Genomic DNA, 27,140 nt, shown 5'->3' on the forward strand with positions numbered 1-27,140 from the left:
ACAAAACAATGATAAGAAAAACAATTAAATGGAGGGCAGTCTTGATACTGTGAAAGTAATGGGTATTTATAGGAAAATAAGAGATATTAACTTAAGCTTTACACATTTAACAAAAATAAACAAAAATGGATCATCAATTAAATATAAAATATATATTATAAAACATTTAAAAGAATAGGAGAAAACTTTAGAGGCTAGGACTTCTTCCCAAGTTTTCCTAGATATTACTTCAAAACCATGATCATGAAGAGGAAGTATTAATATGTTGGGCTTCATAAAAATAAAGCTATTTGCTGCCCAAATCTCTGTGCAAGGAATGGAAACATGATCTGGGCTTAAGGGTAAAGACTATTAATCCATATATCAATAGTGGATAAAGTTGTCTTAAAAGTTATAAAACTATTACTTAGTAAACAGTAAAAGAATGAAGTATCTTCATAAAAGGGAAACATAAATATTAATAACACACAAATGATAAATGCCAGCACATGAGTGGCAGTAGCAGATGCATTTATTTTCAAGACTACCATGGACATGTAATAAGTTCCCAGCCAGACAGAGGTACATAGTAAGCTACTATGTCAGAGATATACTGTAGGAGTTTGTATCCAAAATCAAGGAAATTATAGTCAATATTATTCAAACTAAGAGTTATTTTAATTACAGACATACTATCCATACCCATGAAACAGCCAGAATAAAAATAGTTACAATATCAAATGCTTAGTTGTTGAAAAAAAAGTACTATTTATTCAGTGCTGGTTAGTGTTCATCCAAGATGATATAGTTAATATTGTAAATAACAACATTGAATACTATATCCATCACAGAACATGAGTAAGAGATTTAAAAAATATATCTTTATAAACTATATATCTCAATGGTATTATCCTGGGAGAAAAGAGACAGCCTGAGGAGGCCATGCACATTTTTTCCTAAAAATGATAAAATATAAAACTAGAAGTCAAATAGAACTCCTAGTTTTTCAAATCTAATAATGGTGGGTATAAGTGTAACTGTATGGGATATACTGGAAGATATATTTGTGAAGATAGAAACTACAAGCAGTGGTAAGGATTAAAAAATGAGCACATATAATAAGACACAAGAAAGCTAAACATACATGTTAAGCCAAATGACTGAAAAGGAAATCCCTATAACATGGGATTTTTCCACACACTATCACAAACCATCCAATTATAACTGTAGTTAAAGATTTATCATTCTCAAAAAAATTGTTCTCCCTCAAGAAGGCAGAGAATTTGATTTTGCTCCCCTTTGCTTCCCACATAGTGTTAACAGTGTTGGGCATTGAGCAAAGGCTCAATAATAATTTACTTCTAAAAGTGTGAAGTATTTCAAAATCATGAATTTTTATTTATTTTATTTTTGAGATTACTATGTATGTAACAAAAATTATTTTTTAAGAGAAAAGAAAGTACAGTATGTCAAGGGAGAAGTTTTGGTACTTCTGAGTTTTCAATTGATCAGATATCTAAAAAAAAAAAAAAAATTTATGCTTCTGAAAAAATGTTGCTTGAATCATACCACAGATAATAAAGACAATTTACTAAAGTGGATATCCTAAAAAGGAACTATAGACCTTTACTCATGTCCCTGCATACCAGGATTTGACATTGGCTTGAACATCCAAAGAACTTTGTTTTTCTCATATATTCTAGGAAGGACTATTGTCTCGTTGCTTTTTTTTGTTGTTGTTGTTTGGGTTTTTTGTTTGTTTGTTTGTTTTGTTTTGTGGTTGCCACATTCACAAATACTACCATGCGAAGAACTTCACATGGATGACATGCAGGAAAAGCTATGACACATAGCTTATCTGCAATAAGTTTTGTGCTTCCTGTTTGGATCACCCTGCTTTTCCACAAACTTAGAATAAGTGTAAAAAAAAAAAAAAGAAAAAGAAAAGAAAAAGAAAAAGAAAAAAGAAAAGGAAAAAAAAAAAAAAAAGAAAAAGGAAAATGTCCTGGGGTTAGAGTGATAGCTTAATGGTTTGGAGCATAGGCTCTGCTGGCAGAAGACCAGGATTCTGTTCCCTGTATCCACAAAAAATTTACAACTATTCATAACTGAAGTTCAAGGGAATCCAATGCCTTTTCTGGCCTTTGTGGGCAATGCGTACAGGTGATTCACTTACAGACATGCAAAGCACTCATAACAGATAAATTAAAATAAATAAGTCTCTAAAAATATCTCTACACAAGGTATATTTGTTTCCTAATGACAACATTTTAGGGCATAGTATTTTGAAAAACTTCCCTTGATAATGTCAATCTTTTGAAAACTTAAATTTAACAAATACAAGTCATTTGAGTGATCAATAAAAACACCTCATACATAAATTCTTCTTCTCTATTGACTATATGAATGCAAAATTTGGACAATAATACCCTACTGTGTTATGCAAAATAGTGTATAAGGAAGAGTAGGGATCAGTGCTGATAATTCTGAATAGACAATGAAAGATTTCTAAGCTGCAAGCCACTCAGCAGCAGCCTTCAATAATGACTTCCTAAGGCTTAGGGTGGCTGATACTTCACAGGAAATCTGGCTTATTAACATTATGATACCTGACCTACTTTCTAATATAATCTCCCCAAAAAATGTAATAAATTCCCAATTCATGATTAATAAAGTATCTGAAAGCATGCCACTTGTTTTCAGGATGATGTATCACTTTATGCAAGCCAATGTTGGGATTAGTGTTTCAACATGACTTAATTATTTCCCTTTCTTCTCTGCAGACATAATTTGCACTTAATTGTAACTTCCCTGTCTCTCTCATCATGTGGATGCCCATAAATTCTCTTCCTATACTAAACAAGCACCTCCAAAAATCATCCATACTCCATCTTCTTTTCTTTGACTCTACAAAAGTCAGTTATACTGGAGTCATCAATGTATAGCACACAAATAAAGGCAAGATTGGTACTAGTATGTCACGTGAGGTGTATTAATTACAAATTATTTGCTTTTTTACATGAAATTTGACTGAATGTAACATTTGGATTTCTAACATTTGATGGTTTGTTTGGTTTTTTGACTTTGTAGCATGCAAAGAGATATATGTTGAGTAAGAACTAAACTTCAGACACTGATTTAAATCATACTGGACTAGAAATTATGATGCAGAACAGCTCCAAGACATCCATTCAGTCTCTAGGGCACACAGCTAATAGTCTATAGTAAAGCACACTGCACTACTAAGCGAAGATGGCTAAAACACAGGACATATTAAATACACTTTGGTTAATTATATTTTCAATTTACAGTGATGGGGGAAGGGGACCATTCCAGCATACATCTAGGAGTATCTTACAAGTATCAAGATTTTCAGTACCCAGCTAGAGCACAAAGAAATTCACAGGGGATGCTCAGAAGTGCCATATTCACTTTGCCACAAACGACACAAATCTCAATGCAGTGTTTAAGTAGAGCATGGACCTGAGTGTAAGAGAGGGGTTATGCAGAGGGGGATATAATCTACTCTGACTAACAATAATTATAACGGGGTTAGAGACGTGGCTCAACAGCTGAGAGAACTGGCTGCTCTTCCAGAGGACATGGGTTCAATTCCCAAAATCACATAGTGGCTCACAATCATCTATAACGCCAGATCCAAGGGATGGGATCTGATGTTCTCTTCTGTCCTCTGCAGGCAGCAGATACACAGGTGGTTCACAGACATACTTGCAGGCAAAACATCATGCAGATAAAATTTTAAAAATAGATGTATCATTTAAATTAATCCCAGATTGATGCTCTCACTAGAAAAGTTAGAGAATTCTAATTTCTAAATGGGAGTCAAGATGATAACAACCCAACAGACTAATAAAATCACAAATTATAACTGTCTGGGAATATTGTCCTTGTGCTATCATAAAAACCAAAAGGGCAGTATGATGATTCAATTGGAAATGATGCTTCCTACCAAGTTTGGGGACCTGTGTGAGTTTGATTCACAGAATTCAAATAGTAAAACAAGGGAACAAACTCCATCAAGGTGTCCTCTCATCTCTATGATATGCTATGCACACATGCACGAATACACACAAATTGTGTGATTGTTGACAGGGTAACAGTATAAAATGGCTGTTTTAATTACTGTTTTCAAATATATATATCACCTGGCTTGAACCAATAATGCTTCACATTTTAATTTAAATATAATTTCTCAATAGAAATATGACTATCACTTTTAATGCCATATTCCACCACTCTAAATATTTATGTCCTTATTTTCCATATTACAATAGCACCGTAACTTTAACATAAATACATAGGTGATACTAAGTACTGTTTAAGTTATTTTATTTGTTTGTGCTTCTCACTATTAAAACAATCATTCACAATGTAAATTCTGCAAGAATAGAAACCTCGTGCAGTCTATATTACACTGCATTATCCCAAGTAAACAGAAAAACTTGGGAATAATAGATAATACATATTTTCTATAGAAATAAATATGCATTTTTGAAACTTTGGTAAAAGTAATAAATGAATCCATATTGGTAATAAGCAAGTGCTTAGTGAATTTTGGCTCCTGTTTTTCTGTTTATTTTGGCCTGTCTATTTTGTAGTAGGTTATGCGTCAGGGAGCTTCTGCTCCAAGGAAGATCAGAAAGATATGGAGCAGTCCTGGACTCTTCCCATATCTGACAGTTTTAGACAAGAATACTATAATCAATTCTGTCAAATATAACAAGCAGGCCAAAGTTTATTTAGCAAGAAAATACTAAGAGGAAAAAAGATCCCTACAAAATTGAGAAGATTCTACATAATTTCTTTTACAACAAAGATGTAAACATTCTCACTATAATTATTAATGTATCTAATACAACACTGTATAAAAAATATTGTGCATTGTGTCCAAATGACATCACTTATGTGTTTGTAAGCCAGATTCATCACTCCACAACCATGCAAGAGAATTCATCATAACAAACTGAAGAGGAAAATATTTTAATATCAACAGATAGAGAAAAAGCATTTGTCAACATCCTCCCAAAACATCTCAGCAAACTAGACATAAATGTAAATGTCTTCAACTTTAAACTACAGTAAAAGACAGTATATTTGATGAGGATAAAAAACAACTTGAATGCTCTATTGCTGACATCAAAAACAAAAAGACTCATTCCTTTTGTATGTTAAACAGCGTGTAATGGGGCAAAGAAACTAGAAAAGGAAGTAAAAGTAAAGGAACAAACAAAATTGCCTTTGTGACATGTGACAGACTATGTAAAAGAAATATAAAAGGAAATCAACATCAATAGAGTCAAAGAATCAATAAGCAAATGTAACGAGATAATGAGATTCAGATAATATATGCAAGCCAGTTGCTTTCCTATACATTAACAAGAACCAAATAGAATAATAATATAATAAAATACTATTGTGGGAGTATAGTAAAATATATATTAGGTTTATAGGAAGAAAACTAGAAAACCTATGAGAGAAAAAATAACTAAACACAGGGGGTTATTTTCCATAAAAATAGATAAGAATACTAAATGTTGCCACAATAACCAGTTTTATCTTTACATTCAATGAAATGTTTCATGGCTGCTAACAAACGGATCATAAGTTTACACAAATAAGGGAGAAAGCCCAGTAAAGGAACATCAACCTCAGTGATTTCAAACTTTGCAGTGAAGTAAGGTCACATACTCAGAAAAGAAAAACAAAACAAAACAAAACAAAACAACAAAAAAAAAAAAAGCAAATAGTTCAGATCATACCTCTAGCAGAAGCGCCTCTCCTAAGAGGCCAGGCCAGCGTCTCGAACTCCAGGTAAGACTTGTCACCACTCACTGCCCACCTGCACTGCACTTACACAGCATACCCAAATCTCCATCCTCTCCCATCAGTACATCTCAGTCCTCAAACAAGAGAAACAAGAGAAAGCCCTCAAACTCATGGTAAATGAACAACTCTCTCCCAATGGATAAAGGAAGAAATAAAGAAATTAGTGACTCCCCAAAATCAATAAAAATAATTGCACAACATACCCAAACTTATGGGACAAAATGAAAGCAGTACTAAGAGGAAAGTTTATAGATATTCGAGAATTTCATATCAGTGACTTAAGAATGCAGCTTAAAAAGCTAGAACAAAAAAAAAGACACCCAAAAAGAGTCGATGACAAGAAATAGTCAAATTTTACTGAAAAAAAAAATATTAATAAAATAAAAAAAAATTGAAAGTGAAAAAAAAAAACCCTGAGGGCTGAAATCAATAAAATAAAAACAAAGAGAATAATACAATAATACAAAGAATCAATGAATCAAACTGTTGGTTCTTTGAGAAAACCAACAAGATAGGCAAACCCTTTTCTAAAGTAACTAAGGGAAGAGAGAGAATATCTAAATTAACATTATCAGAAAAGAAAATGGAGACATAACACCAGACACAGAAGAAATTCAAAGAATCATCAAGTCATACTTCAAAAACCAGTACACCACAAAATTAGAAATTCTAAAAGAAATGGTCAATTTCTTGCTAGATACCACTTAAGTCAAGATGAGATAAATAATTTAAATAGACAGAAAAGCCCTAGAAAAATAGAAGCAGTCATTAAAAATCTCCATACCAAAACAAGCTACAGCTTGATGGTACCAGCACAGAATGCCACCCGACTTTCAATGATTTGGTAAGACCAATACTCTTCAAAAATAGAAACAGAAGGAACATTGCCAAATTCATTTTATGAAGCCACAGTCACCCTAATATAAGAACCAGCCAGGCAGTGGTCATTCATCCCTTTGTTCCCAGCACTTGGGAGAAAGAGACAGGTGAATTTCTGAGTTCAAGGCTAGCCTAGTCTATAGAGTGAGTGCCAGGACATGCTCCAAAGTTACACAGAGAAGCCCTGTCTTAAAAAACATGAAAAAATTAATAAAGACTCAACAAAGAAAAAGAATTATAGACCTATTTCCCTCATGAACATACATGCAAAAATGTTCATTAAAGTACTTGTAAATCAAATATAAGGATACTTCAGAAAGATTATCCACCATTATCAAGTGGGTTTCATCTTAGAGATGCAGGGATGATGGATCAATATATAAAAATTGTCAATGTAATCAGCCATATAAACAAACTGAAAGAAAAATAAAAAACACATGATCATCTCATTAGATTCTAAAAATGCCTTTTGAGAAAATTCAACAGCCCTTCAAGATGAATAGTCTTGGAGGTATCAGGAATATAAGGGACATACCTAAAAATAACAAAACTATACAACAAGCCAGCATCCAATATCAAATTAAAGAGAGAGAAATGCAAAGTAATTCCACTGAAATCAGGAATAAGACAAGGCTGTTCACTCTCTCCAAATCTTTTCAATGCAGTACTTGAAATTCTAACTAGAGTAATAAGACAACAAAAGGAGATAAAAAAGGAACAGTTTGGAAAGGAAGAAGTCAAAGTAACATTATTCACAAATGATATGGTAGTATACAGAAGCACCCCAAAAATTCTACCAGGGAACTCCTATCCTGGCAGGAAATAAGATTAACACACACACACACACACACACACACACACACACACACACACACACACACACACACACTAAATAAATAATTAGCTCCCCTGTTTACAAAGCTTAAATGGCTTGAGAAAAAAAAGCAGGGAAACGGTACCTTACACAGCAGCCACAAATAATATAAAATATCTTAGGTTAATCAAGATGGAAAGACATAGAGCAAAGGATCACCAGACTATAATTCACACTGACAGAGAAACTAGGACACAAGGAGGAAGCTAAGAATTTCATGCAAGGTCCATCACAGAAAGGGAAAGGAACAAGAACTTCTGAGAATTTTGGGTGTCGGGGGGGGAGTGAGTGGAGAGGGAGTTAGGAGGAAGAGAAGGATAGGAGAGGAGAGCATGTGGGAACAGGAAGATTGAGTGGGGAGACGAATAGACAAGAATAGACAAAAAACGAGATGCAATAATAGAGGGAGCCATTATAGGTTTGAAGAGAAAACTGACATTAAAGAAATGTCCAGAGACCTACAAGGATGACCCCAACTAACAATCTGAGCAACTGAGGAAAGGCTAACTTAAATGCCCTTCCCTGATAATGAGATGGATAACTAACTTATATGCCATCATAGAGCCCTCATCTAGTAGCTGATGGAAACAGAAGTAGACACCCACAGCTAAACAGTGAGCTGAACTCCTAGAATCCAGTTTCAGAGAGGGAGGAATGAAAAGCAAAGGGGTCAAGACCAGGCTACAGAAACACACAGAGACAGCTGACCTAAATAAGGGGGAGCTCATGGATTCCAGTCTGATAGTTGGGAAACCAGCATAGGACTGACCCAGACCCCCTGAATGTGTGTGTAAATTAGGAGGCCTGGGCAGTTTAAAGGACCTCTGATAGTGGAACCAGGATGTATCCCTGGTCCTCTAAAGGACTTTGGGAGCACATTCCCCATGGAGGGATACTCCCTTAGCCTAGAGACCAGAGGGAGGGCCTAGACCCAACTCCAAATGACTCGACAGATTTTGATGATCCTTCCTGGAAGGCATCACAGTCCCTGCAGTCCCTGTGGAGTGGAGGGATGAAATGGGAGGGGGTATGGGAGTATAGGAGAGAGGGAGGGAAAGGGAACTAAGAAAAATAATAAATTAAGAAAAAAAAAAAAAAGATGGAAAGATCTCCCATGCTCTTGTATTTTACCAAAAGCGATCTACAGATTCAACACAATCCCCACTAAAACCCAAACTAGAAATTCTTTACAGACCTTGAAAGAATAATAATCAACTTTATATAGAAAAAACAAAAATCCCACTGTAACTAAAACGATCTTATATAATAAAAGAATTTCTAGAGGAATCACCACCCCAGATTTCAAGCTCTACTACAGGATAATAGTAATAAAATGTCATGGTGCTGGCATAAAAACAGACAGGTGGATTGATGGGTTTGAATTGAAAGCACAGACATAAATGCACAGACGTATGGACACCTGATTTTCAACAAAGAAGCCAAAAGTATACAATGGAAAAAAATAAAGTTCTTCAGCAAATGGTGTTAACATAACTGGTTTTTGGCATGTAGCCTAATGCATGACTATCACTTTCCACAAAACTGATATCCAAGTGCTCAAAGACTTCAACATAAATCCAGATGTCATGAATCAAACAGAAGAGAATTGGGGAATAGCCTTGAACATATTGAAACTGGAGACAATTTCTGAAAAGGACAGCAATAGTGCAGACTATTAATAAATGGGACCTCATGAAACTGAAAAGCTTCTGTAAAGCAAAAAACACTGCGACCAAACAGCCGACTACAGAATAGATAAAGATGTTCACTGTCCCCACATCAGAGGGCTGATTTTCACATTATATAAAGAATTCAAGAAACTAGACATCAAAACACCAAATAATCCACTTTTAATAATGGGATGCAGATCTAAATAAAGAATTATCAACAGAGTAATCTCAAAAGGATTAGAAACATTTAAATAAATCTTCAACATGCTCAGCCATCAGAGAAATTCAAATCAAAATGACTCTGATATTCTACCTTATACTTGTCAGAATGAATAAGACTAAGAGTTGTGTAAGGGTACACTACTCCATTCCTGATAGGAGTACAAACTTGTATAGCCACTTTGGAAGTCAATATGTCATTTTCGCAGAAAACTGGGAATTGGTGTACATCATGACCCAGCAATACCACTCTTGGGCATATACTCAAAGGATGCGGAATTATACACAAGGACATTTGCTCAGTTATGTTCATAGCAGCTTAATTGTAATAGCCAGAACCTAGAAATAACCTAGATGTCACTCAGCTGAAGAATGGATAATAAATGTGGAACATTTATACAATGAACTATTATATATATATATATATTATTTTACATATTGATCCCAGTCTCCTCTCCTTCCTTTCCTCCCTCCCTCCCTCTTTCCCTCTCTCTCACACTCTTATGCCCCCAACCACCCTCCCTTCCCAACCCCACCCCACTCCACATGTAGGGCAATGCTCTCCAGGAGGGGTCACCTAAATTTGTCAAGTCATTTGAAGTAGGGACTAGGACTTCTCTTATGTCTCTAGGATAAAGGAGTATCCCTCCATGGGGGATATGCCCCCAAAATCCTTTTGTGCACCATGGTTACATCCTGGTTCCACTGTCTGAGGTCCCTTAGACTGGACAGACCATCTAGCAAAGACCCATGTTCAGGTGGTCTGAGTCAATCCCAGGCTGGATTCCCAGCTATCAGTCTGGGGGCCCATTAGCTCCTCCTTGTTCAGGTCTGCTGTCTCTATGTGTTTCTGTAGACTGGTCTTGTCACAATGAACTATTAATCAACAGTTAAAAACAGTAACATCATGAAATTCAAAGGCAAATGGATGGAACTAGAGAAGATCATTCTGAGTGAAGTGTATCAGTTCTAGAAAAAAAAAACATGATGTGTACACACTCACAAGTGGATATTAGCTGACAATGCTACAATCCAAAGACTCAGAGCAGCTAATTAGTAAGATCCCAGGGAGGACACACTAATCTCCCTGGAAAGTGGATGGATTAGGGGTGGGTAAGGATTGGACATGATAGATCAAGTGGGGGTAGCAGGAAGAAAGAGCTAACTGGAAAAAAAGGGTGTCATTTCAGGGTCAGGTAGAAAGATGGTGCAAGTGGAACTCCAAAGATGACCCCCAACTAAGACCCCTAGCAAAAGAGGAGACATAGACTAACAGAGCATCTCCTGTGACCAGGCAAGACAAACAGTGGAGTGATTGGAACACCAACTCAGCCATATAATCTTCAACCTACAGTCTGTCTGGCCCATGGGATATGCTGAGGTCAGGGTACTACAGAGATTGTGGGAGTAGCCAATTAATGACTGATTCAGCCTGTGCTATGCCACTAGATTGAGCCTATCCCTGACAGTGCTTAGAACACTGGGTCCCAGGGATGGATGGCCCAGAGACCTAGAATCTACCTAAAAAACCACTGGGAAAAAATAATGTAATAATGACAAATGATATTCTGCTATATTCAAAGATTGGTGCCTAGCCCAACAGTCAAAAGGGAGGCTTCTTCCAGCAACTAATGGAAACAGATACAGAGATCCAGAGACCCAGAGCCAACCATCAGGTGGAGTTTGGGAACTTCTGATAAAGAGAAGGAGGAAGGGTTGTAGAAGTCAGAGGGGTCAAGGACACCAAGAAAATCTATAGAATCAACTATTTCAAGGTGGGAGATGAAAATTAATGCCTAAAAGCTATTCTCAAACCTCCTCATGAGCTGTCTACACTCATCCAAAACATACACACAGTAATAATAAAATAAGACAGCATAGAGGACAATACATATTTTTGAAAAGGGAAAAGTTATACATTTAGGAGTGATTTAATCTAGAAACATAGGTTAAGTCCTATGACTCAATAAAATATAAATAATTATATTTTATAAAATGGAGAAAAGCAAGCCTAAAGGATGGCTAAGCAGACAAATGGATTTCCTGCCAAATCTGACAACTGGAGTTCATTGTTGAGAACTCATGCACACTGTGAAAGGAGAGAGAGTTGTCCTGTGATTTTCACATGTACACCCTGACTCACATGCATGTGCATACACAATAATTGCACATACATATAGAAAGTCAATAAATAAATATTTAATAAAATTATTTTATGGGTGAAGGACTTCAGTGTAGTTTTAAAAAATAAAAATATTCAGCATTATTATTCATTTGGGAAATCTAATTCATACTAGAGTGAGATTCTACTTGAACACAGACATATGTTAAATGAAAACAAGTCAATCTACTGCTTCAAGATGCTTATAACCCTTCTCACATATGCTTATCCATGCCACACTACTAATATACATAACAAATACTTGTGTATACATTTGTGTTGATCTTTTTTGTGCATCTATTTGACTACACAGGGAAAACATTTTCTATTTGATGGAAATATGCCCACAAGAAAATTTGCGTTTTACTTTTTGTGTATTCTTATAGAATTTATACATTGCCTGACATATAACTTACCTATAAACACTGATTAACTTGTTTTATAATAGAATTTTCACTATTTTTCTTGATATTTAAGCTGAGTTATAAAAATGTTTGCTAATCTTTTCAAATGACCTGAGCATTATCTTAACAAGGCCCACGAGTCTTATTATGAATTGTTTTATGCCCATTTGGCTGAAAACATTTTCTAATTTTATTATGTTTTCTGAGGGAATGATATAGATTATAAAATATCTTTTAAGTCCTATCCAATGGAAACTTTCTTGTTATCAAACTGAAACCACCATATTTTCAAGCACATGTTAATGTCTCTTCAAAATAACTAAGATTTCAAAATTAACTAAATGTTTAAATATATAATTTCTATTGTCTTATATGCATAATATCTGTGTGTTAAAAATGAAGATGTTCAATTGTATTACACATTTACTTACAACATGACAGAATTCAGTATTTTGATAATGCTTGCTATGTTATTCATTCTATACCATTAAAAAGTTTCTGATTAAAATATTAAGAAAACATCCAGGAGGGCCTATCATGCCTAAAATCCCATCCCTTTTGAGGTAGAAGGATCCTGAGTTTGGTGATAGACTAGACTGCATAGAAAATTTGAAGCAATACTCTCAAAAGTATTCTATCTGAAATGATTGATGAAATACAATAAAATTATGAGGAACAAAAAGTACAGTTATTTTCCTTAGGAGCCTTTATACCAATTAATTTAAATCAAGGATTTTCAGATTTTGGTACACAAATACTTGTTGGAAATATTTCCAACATTTTAGAGATGTTATTAAAATGCTAAGGCAGCAAGTAATTTTCATTTTCTAATAGGTTGTGATTTCATAGTTTATATTAATTTGCATCAAATTAAAGTAACAGGTAAGTTTTTATTATAATTTGTTATTTTCTACTCCAAAATCAGACTTACTGCATACCCAGAATTTACTTCATCATTCTTTATGCTATTTGTAAATGGTGCATTTCTAACAAATGATGATGCTTCAGGAGTTGTAATTTGCTTTAGCTGTGATTCATGTTAATGTGTACTTATTATTCTCAAAACAAAGGTAGACTTTGAAGCTCAAAACCTTAATTGGTTGTAGGCCAAAGTTCTGAAGTCAGTTGCTATGGTGATTTTTTTTAATTGTTTCTTCCTGTTCTTCCAGATCCAATTAGAATATCAAAATTTATAGCATATGTGGGATGGTAACAGCACTCATAATTCCTTTAGCAGGTTCTAGCTACTCTGTAATTAAAACATAACATTTAAGACTAGTAGACTGGGGACACACTAGAATGTTTAAACTATATAATAGAAGCAAACAAGGCTACAGAAAAAGAAATTTCATTTCTGTAACTATAATCAGGTCAAATATGGTTACTTTTTGTTGGCCATTTGTACTAAGGAGTTGAAAACAATTTCCTTTTTTCCTGTGTGATCTCTGAAATTAATTTAATTAAATTGATTCTATGTTCTGATATACACAGGTCTGCTAAAATATTAAGGCATTTAGTAAAGTGATAACCCCAAAACATAATCTGAAGGGGAGACACAATATATCTTGTATATAATCTCAGTACTTGTGAGGTAAAGGAAGGAGGATCACAAGTTCAAAGCCAGTCTCAGCTACACAGTGACTTTGAGGACAGTTTGGTTCCATGAAACTGTATCTCAAGAGAGCAGACAAATCTAGTACAGATAATCTCAGATGTTACAAGTGTAAGAAGCAGGGAGGAAAGAGGGGGAGAAGAGAGGGAAATACAAGAGATGAAAAGGGGAAGACAAAGGAGAAGAGAGACCTAAGGACCTTTAGGAAAGATTACCCCCCATGGCTGTTTCATATAAAAGAATATTTAAGAAAAAAGTTTGAACATATGTATAGTACATTATTGAATTTCATAAGTAGCAAATCCTAAAATATTAATAATATAGCATAAATGCAATTAGGAAAATTTATCCAATAGTAAATTGATGTTTTTGATACTGAAAAATATATTAAAATGACAAAGGCTGTATTATAAGTGATTTTCAAAAATTTTACCGCAATACATGTCTGTGTTATTTATAATAATAATTTGATTAATTAGCATGCTATTCAAATGAAAATATTATTAATGAAACTACAATCATTTGATTCAAAATTTAACTGAAATTTAGTATATCCTCCAAGATAAATATAAGTACTAATAGTTACATATTATAAATACAACATTTATGATTATGCAAGTATTTTTGCTTGCTTTATACATATTCATGCTTCTTTTTACACATTCAATAACAATAATCTATATAATATAAGCAAAAATTTTGTACCAGTAATTACATATATATGTGTGTGTATATATAGTTTATGTACATGCTCATGTGGGTGTGCACACATGTGCAGAGGTATGCCAGCACATGTGTCCATGAGTGGAGAGGCTGAAAATTCATGTTAGGCTCTTCCTCAATCACTCTTCACCATATTTTTTTCCAAAGGGGTTTTCTCATCAAACCTGGGGTTCACTATCAGGTTAGGTTGGCATACCAATGAGCTCAAAGGGTCCTCCAGTCCAGAGTTACCAGACCTGTACTCTTTTCCAGTTGTTTTACATATATGCTGGGAATACAAACTCTAGTCCTTGTGTTTGCATGACACACAGTTGATAAACCAGGCAATCTCCCTGCTCAATAACTTCTCCAAAAGAATCAGTTTTTAATATAGTGGTTGGTAACTTTAGCAGAGAGAGCAATGGATAATAAATCAACATTCTTGGGTACCAGAGCCAACTTAGTACCTGTTGCATGCATTTTGATGAAACATAAACTAGTCTTGTAGGGAGCTTCACCTATAATAATAATATTTGTGTCATTGTTCCTTAAGGGTTTCAATAAAGATCAAGTAGAAATGAGTAAGTAAAGGCAAGTATCAGTTCTCATACAAAAGTTGCTATTGAAAGTTCCTGTGGTTTCAAGAAGCAGTATACCTAAGTATAACATTGTAGCTCAGAACTGATAACAGGAAAATGATCTATCAAACTTCATTTTGACAATCAGTATTCACCTCATTTACAGTGAAATGAAACAAGTTTTTGTGTGCCACAAAATGTTTCAGGATTACCTGAAAGAGCACATATGGCCCATTTAACTAAGGGCTTTGTAATAGGTACTATCACATATGAGTAGAACCCAAACAACAGTTCTACAGAGTTAGTCTGTATCTGTTAGGATAGAACACTTTGTTATTTTAAGAAATTCTCAAGGGCATTGTTTTGCTTTTTATCAACATATCATACCTGACTATTCATGTAAATAAAGGTCAGTCTTTTAAAATGAAAGCATACACATTTATAAAGCCACATAAATTGATTTGATGGGAGCTTAGCCTCCATTTTTCCAACCACATTGTTTCATATGGTAAATAATTGTTTCCCTGCCTAGTTTCCAATTGAACTACAATTACCTTATACCTTCACGCAAAAATACAAATAAATAAATAAATCCATTCATAAGTTGTCCATTAATTATGTTCAAAGTTAATTACAAAGAACGAGAAAGGAAACCACTTAAATAGTTAAATCAATATGGCTGTATCTGCCACTGAGATTTATTTAAAATTTATGTTTTAATGATGAACAACAAATAAGGACCTGAAAAATATTTTCACTTACCACAGATGAACATGGTCTCATCTGAATTATCTGCACAGTCATTCACAAAGTCACACAGCTTGTCCTTTAAAATGCAGTGCTTGTTAGCACACATGAACTCATCGGCAGTACACTTTCTGTTTGTGCTAAGTAATGGGGCGCAATCTTGAAAGGAAACATCATCTATTGCCACATCTCCTATGTAACTGATACCACGTATTGCTCTAAAGACAATCTAAAAAGATGAAATAAATAAAAAAATAACCAGTTAGCATCATGTTATCAAGAAAAGAAGTCCAGAACACAAACAAACATGGTATCAAGAACATCTAGATTGACTTTCATAACAAGTACCCCAAATGAATGTGACCTCCATAATAATAATGACTCAAAAAGAGTGAGCATCATTAGAGTCTATACTATACTCAGTGCCTGAGAACATGAGTGAAACAATAGTACTGACTAATACCTGTATAGTTTGTAGACTCCAGGCAGAAGCCATGTACACACACACACACACACACACACACACACACACACACACACACACGGGGAGAGAAAGAGAGAGAATATTTCTGTGTATCCACAGACTGAAAATGTACCCATTATGTCATTCATAGGACTGTACTGTGAAAAAGGCTAAATAAGTAGATACTTTTTAAATACATCTCAAAGTCCTCAGTACATACATATACACTGAGAGGTGTGTGTGTGTGTGTGTGTGTGTGTGTGTGTGTGTGTGTGTGTGGTTGCCATAGTTATTGCCATAAAACATTGTGTTTAAATGTAAGGTACTAACAAATAAAACTGTAGACTTCTTAGCACTGCTTCAGTGTATAGGTCATGGGTTACATACTTTCATCTTTTTTAGTCTAACGAGAAGTAATTATGAGAAAGAAGAATCATAAATAATATGCTTGCTCATCACTGTACCTTTTCAATGTATTTATTACAGTAGATGCTCAATGCATTGTTACTCGGAGAATGGGTAAGTCATAAGAAAAAGCAAATGCTTACATGCTTTTCAGATTTGATCAACATGAACAAACATTTTAGTCCTATTTTAATGGGAATTTTGACTCTTAGAAGAAACTAAGTCCATTTTCTTGGCATGCTAAAATCTCACTTAAATTATTTTGAACACAATTTCTCTATATTAATATTTTATATGCATAGAACTGGTAAAGAGTTTGATTCCTGGCATGTAAACCAATGTCTCACAGGAGCACATCCATTTAAATATTCTCACTGAGCTTTTTTTGTCTCCATTGAACAGCCATAGAAGTTGAGATCTAGCTTCCTTCTAAAGATGTCTTATAATATGTAAAATCAACAGCTTCATATCAAAACTTTATTTCAGTTGAACTTCCTGCCCATGTACTAAACTATCTCTGCATGCTTAATAAGGAAACTAGGTAATCTATCAGCAGGCAAAAAACATATGGCATATATTCTACATGACATTCTAGGAAACTGGGCATAGTGCAGTGTCAAGCCCTTACACATGTAGATCAGGTAGAGCTCCTATTGTTGAATCAGGCTGGTCTATCATAAGAAGGGCTATAAAGATTTCTGCTAAGTATTCACAACCACAAAGCCTACTTGTGCTATACAAACAAGAGAGCAAATGCAATATTTAATAAGTTTCATATTGTTTGAGTATTTTCAAACTCATGGTCCCCAATTCCACATAAGTAAGACTAAGAAGAAAACATTCTCCTACATAATGGTAGAAGGCTCCTGCTCCATCTATCTTAATAGTTTAAATTCCTCTTTAAACTAAATTCCCAATCAAACTACAGATATCCCAATTCTTGGTAAGCCACTCCCCTCATGGAAATAAATATCAAATATCACAGTGTGAGATTCACTTTTAACATTGTTCTACTTTTACTTCTTGAAATTTTCTTTAGTTGTTGTATAAGCGTTATTTATATAGAATAAATTATAAAGACATACACACCATTATATGCTAATGTGCTTCTAAAATATTTAATTCTACAATCTATTCAGTGCATAAGGTTCAACAATTAAAAAGTTTCAAAGATGTCTTTTGTAGTTACATTTGCAAAACTTGTATTATAATCTCTAAGAGTCAAATCTCAGAATTAGGAGAGCTGTTATTTCGATGTGAGCAGCTAGCTGAGAGTATAAGGCTATTATCATTCAAATTAAGTATACCTAGAAGTGTAATTGTCTAATTGGAAAAAAAAATATGGCTTTCTAAAATGGTAAAATTATGTCTTTCCAAAATGGTAAATTCTTTATGGAAGTGCCATATGGTGTGGTAAATGTTCTGCATTCATACAGCACATTGAGTTGGGAATGGGAAGAGATGAGGATGATGAGATAAAGAAAGAAAGAAATTAGTATTCAAGACAAAAATTAACAAAGCTCCATTTTCACAAAATCCCTTGGGTTACAAACCTGTGTGTATGAGTGGATGCCTAAGAACACTTCCACTTTCTTCCACTGTGGGCCTTGCTGGCCACTCTGAGCCCACACTTTAGAGGTAACATTGCCTTTTTTGATGAGTACCTGCAGAGATAAATCAAATAATAAGTTTTTAAATTTTTAGGTTTTTAAACATGTGTGATTTTTAGGTTTTTAATATCTATATGTAGCCCCTAAGAGAAAATGTAAGACATTTTTCATTAGATATCTTTGTGTTCTACTGTGATGACATAACACCATGTGCCGGGGGTATCGCACAAGCTATATATGCTGGTGTGATAAAGCTGTGAATGAGAACTTGTCAGTCAAGGCCTAACATATCCAGGCACCATTTCATTAGGAATTCAATTCTACTGGCTTTATAAAAAGTGTGGTAGCATCACTGATATTTTATATATTAAGTAATATACAAATGATTGAGAGAAAAAAGTATTAAATAACTTAGTAGAATATTCTTTAGAGAATGGCTTCTTCAGTCAATTTGTTTTAGCAGATAGTTATGTCATAATAACATAGGTGAGCCATATGTGAAAATACTAGCCACACTGTATGCTCTCTAGTAAATGGTCTTGAAATAAACAAAGTCTTATTGTATTTCTTATAGTTTGTACTTTACTGTCTCCTAAAAGCCTATGTGAAATTGGTTAGTTCATACATTGTATCATTGAGGAGTGAAATCCTTAGTGGTAATCCTAGCAGTACCTTTTAGGTCACTGAGTTTGTGGCCTTAATGAAGATCATTGGATGCAGTGCCATTTTCTCTATTTCTCATTTCTGTTTGTTATAAAAGATTTTGCTCCACAGTAAAGTTTTTCCATGATGTGTTGCCTTACCACAAGAGTATTGAAGCCAGTCAAGGTAACTACAGACTCTAAATTTAATACTGCATAAATCATTCCTCTTTATAAATGAACTGACATCTTTGCTATAGTACTCACTGTGACTGAGAACTTGGATTACTTTTAATCAGGCAGTTATAATCTTTGTGGCTCTTATCTTAGAATGGTGCAAAACTATAACAACATACATGCTACTGGACATCTGTCATTCCAGTACTTAGGACTAAGGCAGGCAGATTACAAGGTCAAGGTAAACCCAAATTATGGGAAATGTTTGAGGCTACCATGAACAAAATAGTGTGAGGACTTATCTAAAACCAAAAGCAAAAACATACATACATACACATATACATACACTCACACAATGAGAGGAAAAGAGAGAGATAATTCCTCTGTTAAAATCACTAAGATGCTTTATTTTATAACATTAATTCTGTTTTCTTTCTTTCTTCTTCTTCTTTTTTTTTTTTTTTTGTTTGTTTGTTTTGTTTTTGAAGACAGGGGTTTCTCTGTGTAGCTTTGGAGTCTGTCCTGGAACTCACACTGTAGACCAGGCTGACCTTGAACTCACAGAGATCTGCCTGCCCCTGCCTCCCCAGCACTGGGATTAAAGGTGTACACAATTACTGCCTAACATAGCATTATTTTTTAACATATAATTTATATAACTGAACAATTATTTCAATATAATTTGTGAAGTTTTTAACTTTAAAGAAAGAGATAGGCTCATGAGATAGTTAAAATGGAAAAAGTGCTTGTCCCACAGAATGGCAACCTCATTTCAATTGCCACTGTCCAGAGTAGAAAGAGATAGAGCCAAGGCCTGAAAGTTGTCCTCTGATGTCCACATACATATACTTGCACCCCAAACACCATAAAAAATAATAATAGATAAAAATAATTTAAATCTACATTTAAGGGAGTTATGCTTTCTAGATAAAATTCACATAAATTTATTTTACACAACTGGAGTTATCACAGTAAAAATGGTATCAAATTCTTAGTCTATGAATATCTTTCTAATTCAATAATGTAAAATCAAGAATCATAGCTATCAATAAAAGAAAGTCATTTCTGAAGCATGTTAAAATATTGCACAGGAAGATCTTTGTACAAATGCTAAATATATAGAAGGATTAACAACTAGGAAAATTTGTAAAGTGATATACTAATAACAAAATAGTTAATGTGATTTTGTGTAATAATGAACAAATATAAAGAGCATATGTAATACTGTTTAGCTCTTTGGTTATTGGTTACTTATTAAATACTACCAAGGAATATGCTAAGTTGATAATGTTTATACTACTAATGAAAACACTAAGTAAATTACAGTAAATATTGTAATGAAAATAAAGTGTGTGTACATACATGTACATGTACATGTACATGCCTGTCTTTCGTCTCCACATTTGCTTTGTTTTTGAGACAGCATCTCTCACTGAACCCCAAGTACATGTATTTAACTAAATTCTCTGGCAAAGTCTAAAGCTGGTGTTATAGGAGAATTGCCAATATAAGTTTTCGACATGGCTTCTAGGGGTCTGAGATCAATTAGTTCTGCTTCCATGGCATAAATTTTGACCAGTGAGAATTGACACAGTCACCCAAACAGTGTTAATACAAATGTCAAGCAAGTATAAAACATAACTTCTTAAGAATGTTTATGCAGTTTTAGGTTATTAAACAAATGCATTACTAAATAACATTGATTAGAAGACTAATCTCCCTTACAAAGATAACCTTGTAATTTTTCTATTATAAAAACCCAAAGATCATTTTCAAAGTAAGATATGCTTCCACAACTTAAGGGAAAAGTTTAATATTTCCAGACAAATTCTAGAATAAAAGTCCTAAAATGTGATAATCAACTCATAACAAATATAAAATAAAATAATTCAGTGAATATTGGAAAAGAAGTTGTGCAACCAGCCACAATCTGCTCCTTTCTCTTGTGGGGGGAAAAAAAGGCAAATAGCCCAGCTTTATCTTATTTTAAATACAATGAAATGGGCTCCTTAGCAAGACAAATTTATAGTACTGAAAAAGATAGACTTCATCCACATATTGCTTCTAGAAGGTCTAATTAAAACTATTCATTGTAACCAAGTCAGATATTTAAGAGTTAATGGTAGGACATGGCTACCTGAAAAATAACAACTAACAAAATTAATATATGTAGCATGATAAATAAAAGACCCAGAGACTGAGATCAGGGTTCAAGGTGATGGTTGAAGATCAGAGAAACAAAGCAGCCAAGCCAGTACATCTTACGTCTACCCTGCTGAAATCACAATCCTGTCTTCACAAATCCTCAGAAACAAAAGGCTTTCAGATACTGTTTCCTCCTCCTTTTATTTCTCTCTCAGCCCAGCCATATCACATCTGTCTCCACTTCCCTAGTGCTGGTATTAAAGATGTGTGATCCCATGTGCTGAGATCAACTTTGAGCGTGCTGTTTGTTTTAGGACTGGATTGATTTCATGTAGTCAGTGTGGCCTTAAACTAACAGAGATCCATCTACCTCTTAATCCTGAGTCCTAGAATTAAAAGTGTATACCACTACTGCCTAGCTCCATGGTTAATGGGACTAAAGGTGCATATCACCACTGCCTGATCTTTATATCTTGTGTCTGACTTTGCTTTTTTGAATCCTTGCGCAAGCTTTAATAAATAATAAATAATATATCACCACAACTATAATGTGATGGTGGTGCTACAAAATTGAAATGGCTCCATGGCATAATGGCAAGTGATATTACAAACCATTCTCTACAAAGAACATCCAAAGATGGAGCCAGGACATAGGGTGGGTATGGTATCCTGGATTCTTTCTGTTTGGATATGTATTTTTGTCTTTCAAACTAGACATGAACCAGGATTAAATTACAGATATTTGTCTGGACAAAAGAAGATTTAGTTGACAATGTCAAGAAAGAAAAAAGAAAAGAAGGAATGAATGAAAGAACAATCACAAAAGGATAAGGCTTCTAAAAGATATGGGGATTGGTTACCAGACTATCTTATAACTATTATTGGCAATGTAGGAATCTAAAGAATAATAATGTAATGGACTCACACATTGAAAACCATAGATATTTATTATTTACACCAATATAAATATAACATGCTTTATCTTGTATTTCATACAAGTACACAACAGTAAGTTGAGAAAAAGAAATTTGAGGATGTTTTGATTTAAGACAAAAGGAAACCAGCAATAGATAAATAATGGAGTTAAATTATGCTTAGACATAGTATGACTATTTACAGGAAAATATAAAATCTACTGGAAGCAAAGACTAGTGAATAAATTTGTGAAATGTTTATTAAGCTCAATAAAGTAAGTAGTTTTCTATAACATGCAAGTTGAAAAAATCTATTGGAAAATGTAGCATTACTACAATCTTACACAGGATACCAGATTACAGTGTTGCCAAACCACACATGGCAGGTCCACTTGATTATGTTATATTCTCAATACTGATTATGAAATCAACACGGCATGCCCCAATATAAAATATCTCACAAGAACCTCAACCTCAGGACAGAAAATAGCCATACACAGCAGAGAAAGGACATCACTTTCCAGCCCCAAAGTCCAGCTCTGGAGCAGCTTTTCCTAAAATATATTATTGTGATGCTAATGAAGTTTATACTTGCTTTAATAACACTATAAATTATGATATATAGATTTTTATAGAGAAATGTCCAAAAGCAATATTGACTATGCAGTACCTGGAGAGAACCTACTGTGGCACCATTCATATATGTCCAGAATACCAGAGTACACCTCGGTCCCATGAGTGAGATGACAGGAGTAAGAATATCAGCCAGGTCACCAAACTTCCCATTTGAACTATCAGCATACAGGTACCAACCATCTGTGGTATTTCTAGGAGAAATGTTCGCCATGTACAGAAGGAAAAAAGTTATAAAACATAACATAGTTTAACAATGTCTATATTTTTATAGTTACATAATTATTTTCTGATAGTATAATGTTTTATGACAGAGTTAAATTCTATAACCTTCACCTGTAATAGTCCTGTGTTCTGAAATGTATGGGCCATATAGTAGCCATTGACACATGAGTATAAATTACTGCAAATATCAAACTGACCAACTTTGTAACAGTATGATTGGTCTTGTTTTTATATGATTGTTGTAATTTAAGAAAAGCAGCTTGTGAGAGAAAGACGCATTGTGTCAGGGTTCAAGCAGAGGGTTTTTGGTTTTGTTGTTTGTTTGTTTGTTTTTGTTTTGTTTATTTATTTGTTTGTTTTTTATAAGAAAGGGATTATAAAAAGGGGAAAGAGAAGGGGGAGACTGGCCTCCAGAGACAAGAACAGCAGGAGAGAGGAAAGCAGGGTGTGGAGGAGGATGGGAGTGGGCAGGGCCCCTTTAAAGGAGAACATAGTGAATATCCACAGGTGGTGAACTTAGTGACTACAGCTGAGGGTGTATTATGTCAGACCCAAGGACAGGCCAGTACAGATGTCTGAATACTAACACATATAATAAATATCCTGATATACCTGTAGAAATTATCTTTAGTAGGTGAGATATGACCCTAAACCACTGAGGACAGTGAAAGGAGAAATAAAAATGCAAACACACAAATGCACAGACCATAGATAACAACAAAACTGGTCAGGAGCACAACTCACAGGTCTGAAAGGTTTCCATTCAAACTTATACCCTCTTTATTTATTTAGTTAAGTTTCTTGTCAACATATTTAACAACCTTATGATAATTTTAAAACAAGCCTTTTCTTTCCCATACTCAGGTTCAAAACAAATGGTAAAAATAATTAAATAATAATGTTTTTTTCCCATAAAAGGCAAAGTTTATGGTCTTATCATTAAAAATTCAATAAAGAGATCTAAAAACACAGGAGACAGGCTGGATTATTTCACAGTTGTTTGAAGCATTATATAAATAAGTGATTCTTCACATTTTGAAGACAAGCTCTCCTTAAAAAATGTTTATTTTCTTGCTCCTTCCGACCTTAAGTTGAGTTTCTTGATAATGTAAAATTATTTTTGCTGCTTAATAAGACAATTTTCCTTGTGAGTTTTATCATCCTTTGTTTTAGAAATGAAGGACTAGCAGGAAGTAGATGGAAAGGAAGACAGATTTATTCACTCAGTGGCCACATATTTACTGAGTGCTCAGTCTTGTCAGACATGCGAGTGGCTGTCCAAGGAATGAGAAATGGAATTGTCTGCAAAACACTTGCTGGGGTTTGGCCCTTGGCCTCATCTTTTACAGGGTATACAACTTTGGACAGGCTATTTAAGTTGTCTCAACATAGGCTCTGCATTTTATACAACAGATAGTTCTCTTTGTGGTCTTAATAAGAACTAGAAATAAATAAAAGGAATACCTCACAGGACCTTGCACACTTAAGATAAGTGGTAAATAGAAGATGTGATCCATGTTTATGTTTCTGTCATGTTTTGCTAATGAAGTAAGAAACTTTGTATTCTACCTTCCAGGGTAATAGGGTTTGGATCAGAAATCTTTACTTGAAGATTGGTTCAACAGGCACCTAAGTTTATAAGTAGAACTCCTGGGAGGTGAGGGGATCCTGATGGCCCTAGCCTCATTTGTGGAATAATTCAATTATGAATTCACAGTTGAATGAGCACTGGGAGGTAATGGAACATCAATAAGTAAGGACTAGCTGGAAAAGGTATGTCTCTGGGTGTGTAGGACTAAAAACACATTTTGTTGATGACCTTGAGTCTCTTGCTTCCTGAGTATAGTGAAATGAGCACCTTTGATATACCATGACCAAGTTTGAGGTCCCTGTTCTGATGTTCTACCTTGACTACCGTGGACAGAGAAACATTTAGATTATTATAAGATAAAATGCTATAAAGTTAAACAACTCCAGACAGATGTTTAAAAAAAACTCATATATTTTAAAAGAAATACATATATTCCATTTGTTGATAAACATGAGTAGAAAGGTATGAAGTATTTTTTCTTGGTTATTTCATTGCTTCTTTTGCATACCTTAATGTATATAACCACTTTTACCATATATTAAACCATTTATAATATAACTCACAATATAGTCTCTTTCTTTAAATTGTTTATAACAGATATTTTGTTATAGTGAAGGAAAGCTCACAAGTACAGAATGTGTGAGTTAAAGCAGTTTTTAAGTGGCTATACTATTGCACGAATTTTTCTGAGTCATATATCAGTTAAATATTTCCAGGATTAGTTATTGTATTCTTAATACCCCAGCATACCACCACTACCAAGAATAAAGTGCAGTTACAAACATGAGGGGATACAAAAGAAACAACTAAACAACAGAGAAAAAAGGTCCTTATTGCTTTTCTATCCATGTTTATCAACAAATGGACTATATGCGACTTGTTTAATATGTTAACATTTAATTAAACATCTGTTTGGGTTGGTTTAACTTTGTAGCATTTTATCATAGAATAATGTAAAAGTTTCTCCAGTCTTCTGGGAATCTTATTACTACTACTGTTATGGCTTGAAATGACGATTCATTTTTAAGTATTGTTAACACCCTAAGTCAAATTCTTGAGATTTCTTGCCCAGTATGCCTCTTATTTGGTTTACCTACTTCCAATTTTGACTTCACATAGGCTTCACATATCACCTAAAATATTCTTTCATAAGTGGAAAATGCATTGTTATTATGTTCACAAAGTCTTATTTTTTTTAAGCGAGATAACTGCATTCAAATGCCCAGCCTCTTAAATTGGGGGTCATGGCTCAATAGAAGACCATATAACTAAATTGCAAAAAGGTAAAATTTTTGACAACAGTAAAAGGTTTGTGAATGTGCATTGACTAAAAATTAATTTCAAAAATTCCACTGTGTTTCTGGCCAGTGTTGCTTGATGTGATGCCATTAAGGACTTCATTCTAAATAGACATGTGTTCTTTGCTTGTCACAGCAATAGGGCTTACAAAAACACTAACCACCACAATTCTTTTTTAAAACACACACACACACACACACACACACACACACACACACACACACACACAGTGATGGTTGGAGAGGAGAGCAACAGAGAGAGAAATCACTTTAAGCTGTAGCTTTCCAGCCTTTATCCCTAAAGTGTCATTTTTGGGTTTGTGGGTTTTTTTTTTTTTTTTTTTTTTTTTTTGTCTTAAAAAGTAAGTGTAGTGTAATATCCAAGTTTCAAAGATCCATGGACATTAAAAATCCCAACTCTTTAAAAGTTCAAATTCTCTTAACTATGAACTCTTTTAAGCTTCAAAAACAAATTGGACAGGGAAAACATTCCCATTTCAAAAAGGAAGAACCAAGTCATTACAAGGGATAATAGCACCAAAATGAAACCAGTAGCTATCAGGAAGTGAAACAGGCAGCAGGAAGGGCAACGAAGACAGTAATTATCATGGAAATGTAAGGTCACTGTTGTGATTAAACTCAACCATGTGGCTTTTTCATTTTTGGAACCCCTATGTTGGAGAAATACAGAAGAGTTTAGAACTTCAGGCTAAGAAATTCATTGCATACTGTAATCAAAACTTAATTGACAATTCTAGTATAAGCATGGATGAGAGTAACATGGATAGTAAACAGAAATATGACCTTCCTTTCAGGGCTTCAGAGGCAAACAGAGATCAGACCTTTATCTGGGATTGAGTTAGGAGCTATCCATGTGATATTTAGGTAGGAGTATATCTGCAGTCTTCCCTTGCCCTTAGAATTTGAGTGATGTTGAATTTGAAGAGGAAAAGCTAATTTGTTTGAGGAAGGAAATGAGTGTGGTTTGCTTGAGTTTTCAGACAAGGAGAGAATGAAGACAAGTAAGTTTCTATATTCTTAAAAGAGACAGGAGACATTCAATAATAACGAGGTGCTCTCCACTAACAACACAAAAGTGTTCTTCAACATGAGCACCCAGAAGTAGATACAGCTGTAGGACGCCAGGATACTTACATCCCCATCTGGCTGAATTTGGTCCACCATTCAAATACTACTAGTTTTGAAGGCATAATTTGAAAGACTGATGGTATATGGAGAGCGTCTAAGAGCAGCTAGATTTCCTGAAGAGAGGCCCTGAATAGCAACAGAGTAAAGCTGTGATGCTAAGTGCTAGGGGAGAACCCCAGCATATAAAAAATGTCAGGACCATCCATGCGACATCCTC

General features: G+C 34.4%; 1 protein-coding gene across 1 annotated transcript in view; it reads right to left on the reverse strand.

Moving 5' to 3' along the window:
• The window catches only part of Malrd1 (MAM and LDL receptor class A domain containing 1), a 602,535-nt gene that overhangs the window by 342,095 nt on the left and 233,300 nt on the right, over window positions 1-27,140 (reverse strand). Inside the window, exons 21-23 of the mRNA XM_051205714.1 lie at window positions 22,698-22,854; window positions 18,094-18,204; window positions 15,688-15,901 (exon numbers count right to left, since the gene is read on the reverse strand). Coding sequence (XP_051061671.1) covers window positions 15,688-15,901; window positions 18,094-18,204; window positions 22,698-22,854 — 482 coding nt within the window. The remainder of the gene's footprint in view (window positions 1-15,687; window positions 15,902-18,093; window positions 18,205-22,697; window positions 22,855-27,140) is intronic.

This window comes from Phodopus roborovskii, unplaced genomic scaffold (assembly GCF_943737965.1).
Source record: "Phodopus roborovskii unplaced genomic scaffold, PHOROB, whole genome shotgun sequence".
Lineage (NCBI taxonomy): Eukaryota > Metazoa > Chordata > Mammalia > Rodentia > Cricetidae > Phodopus > Phodopus roborovskii.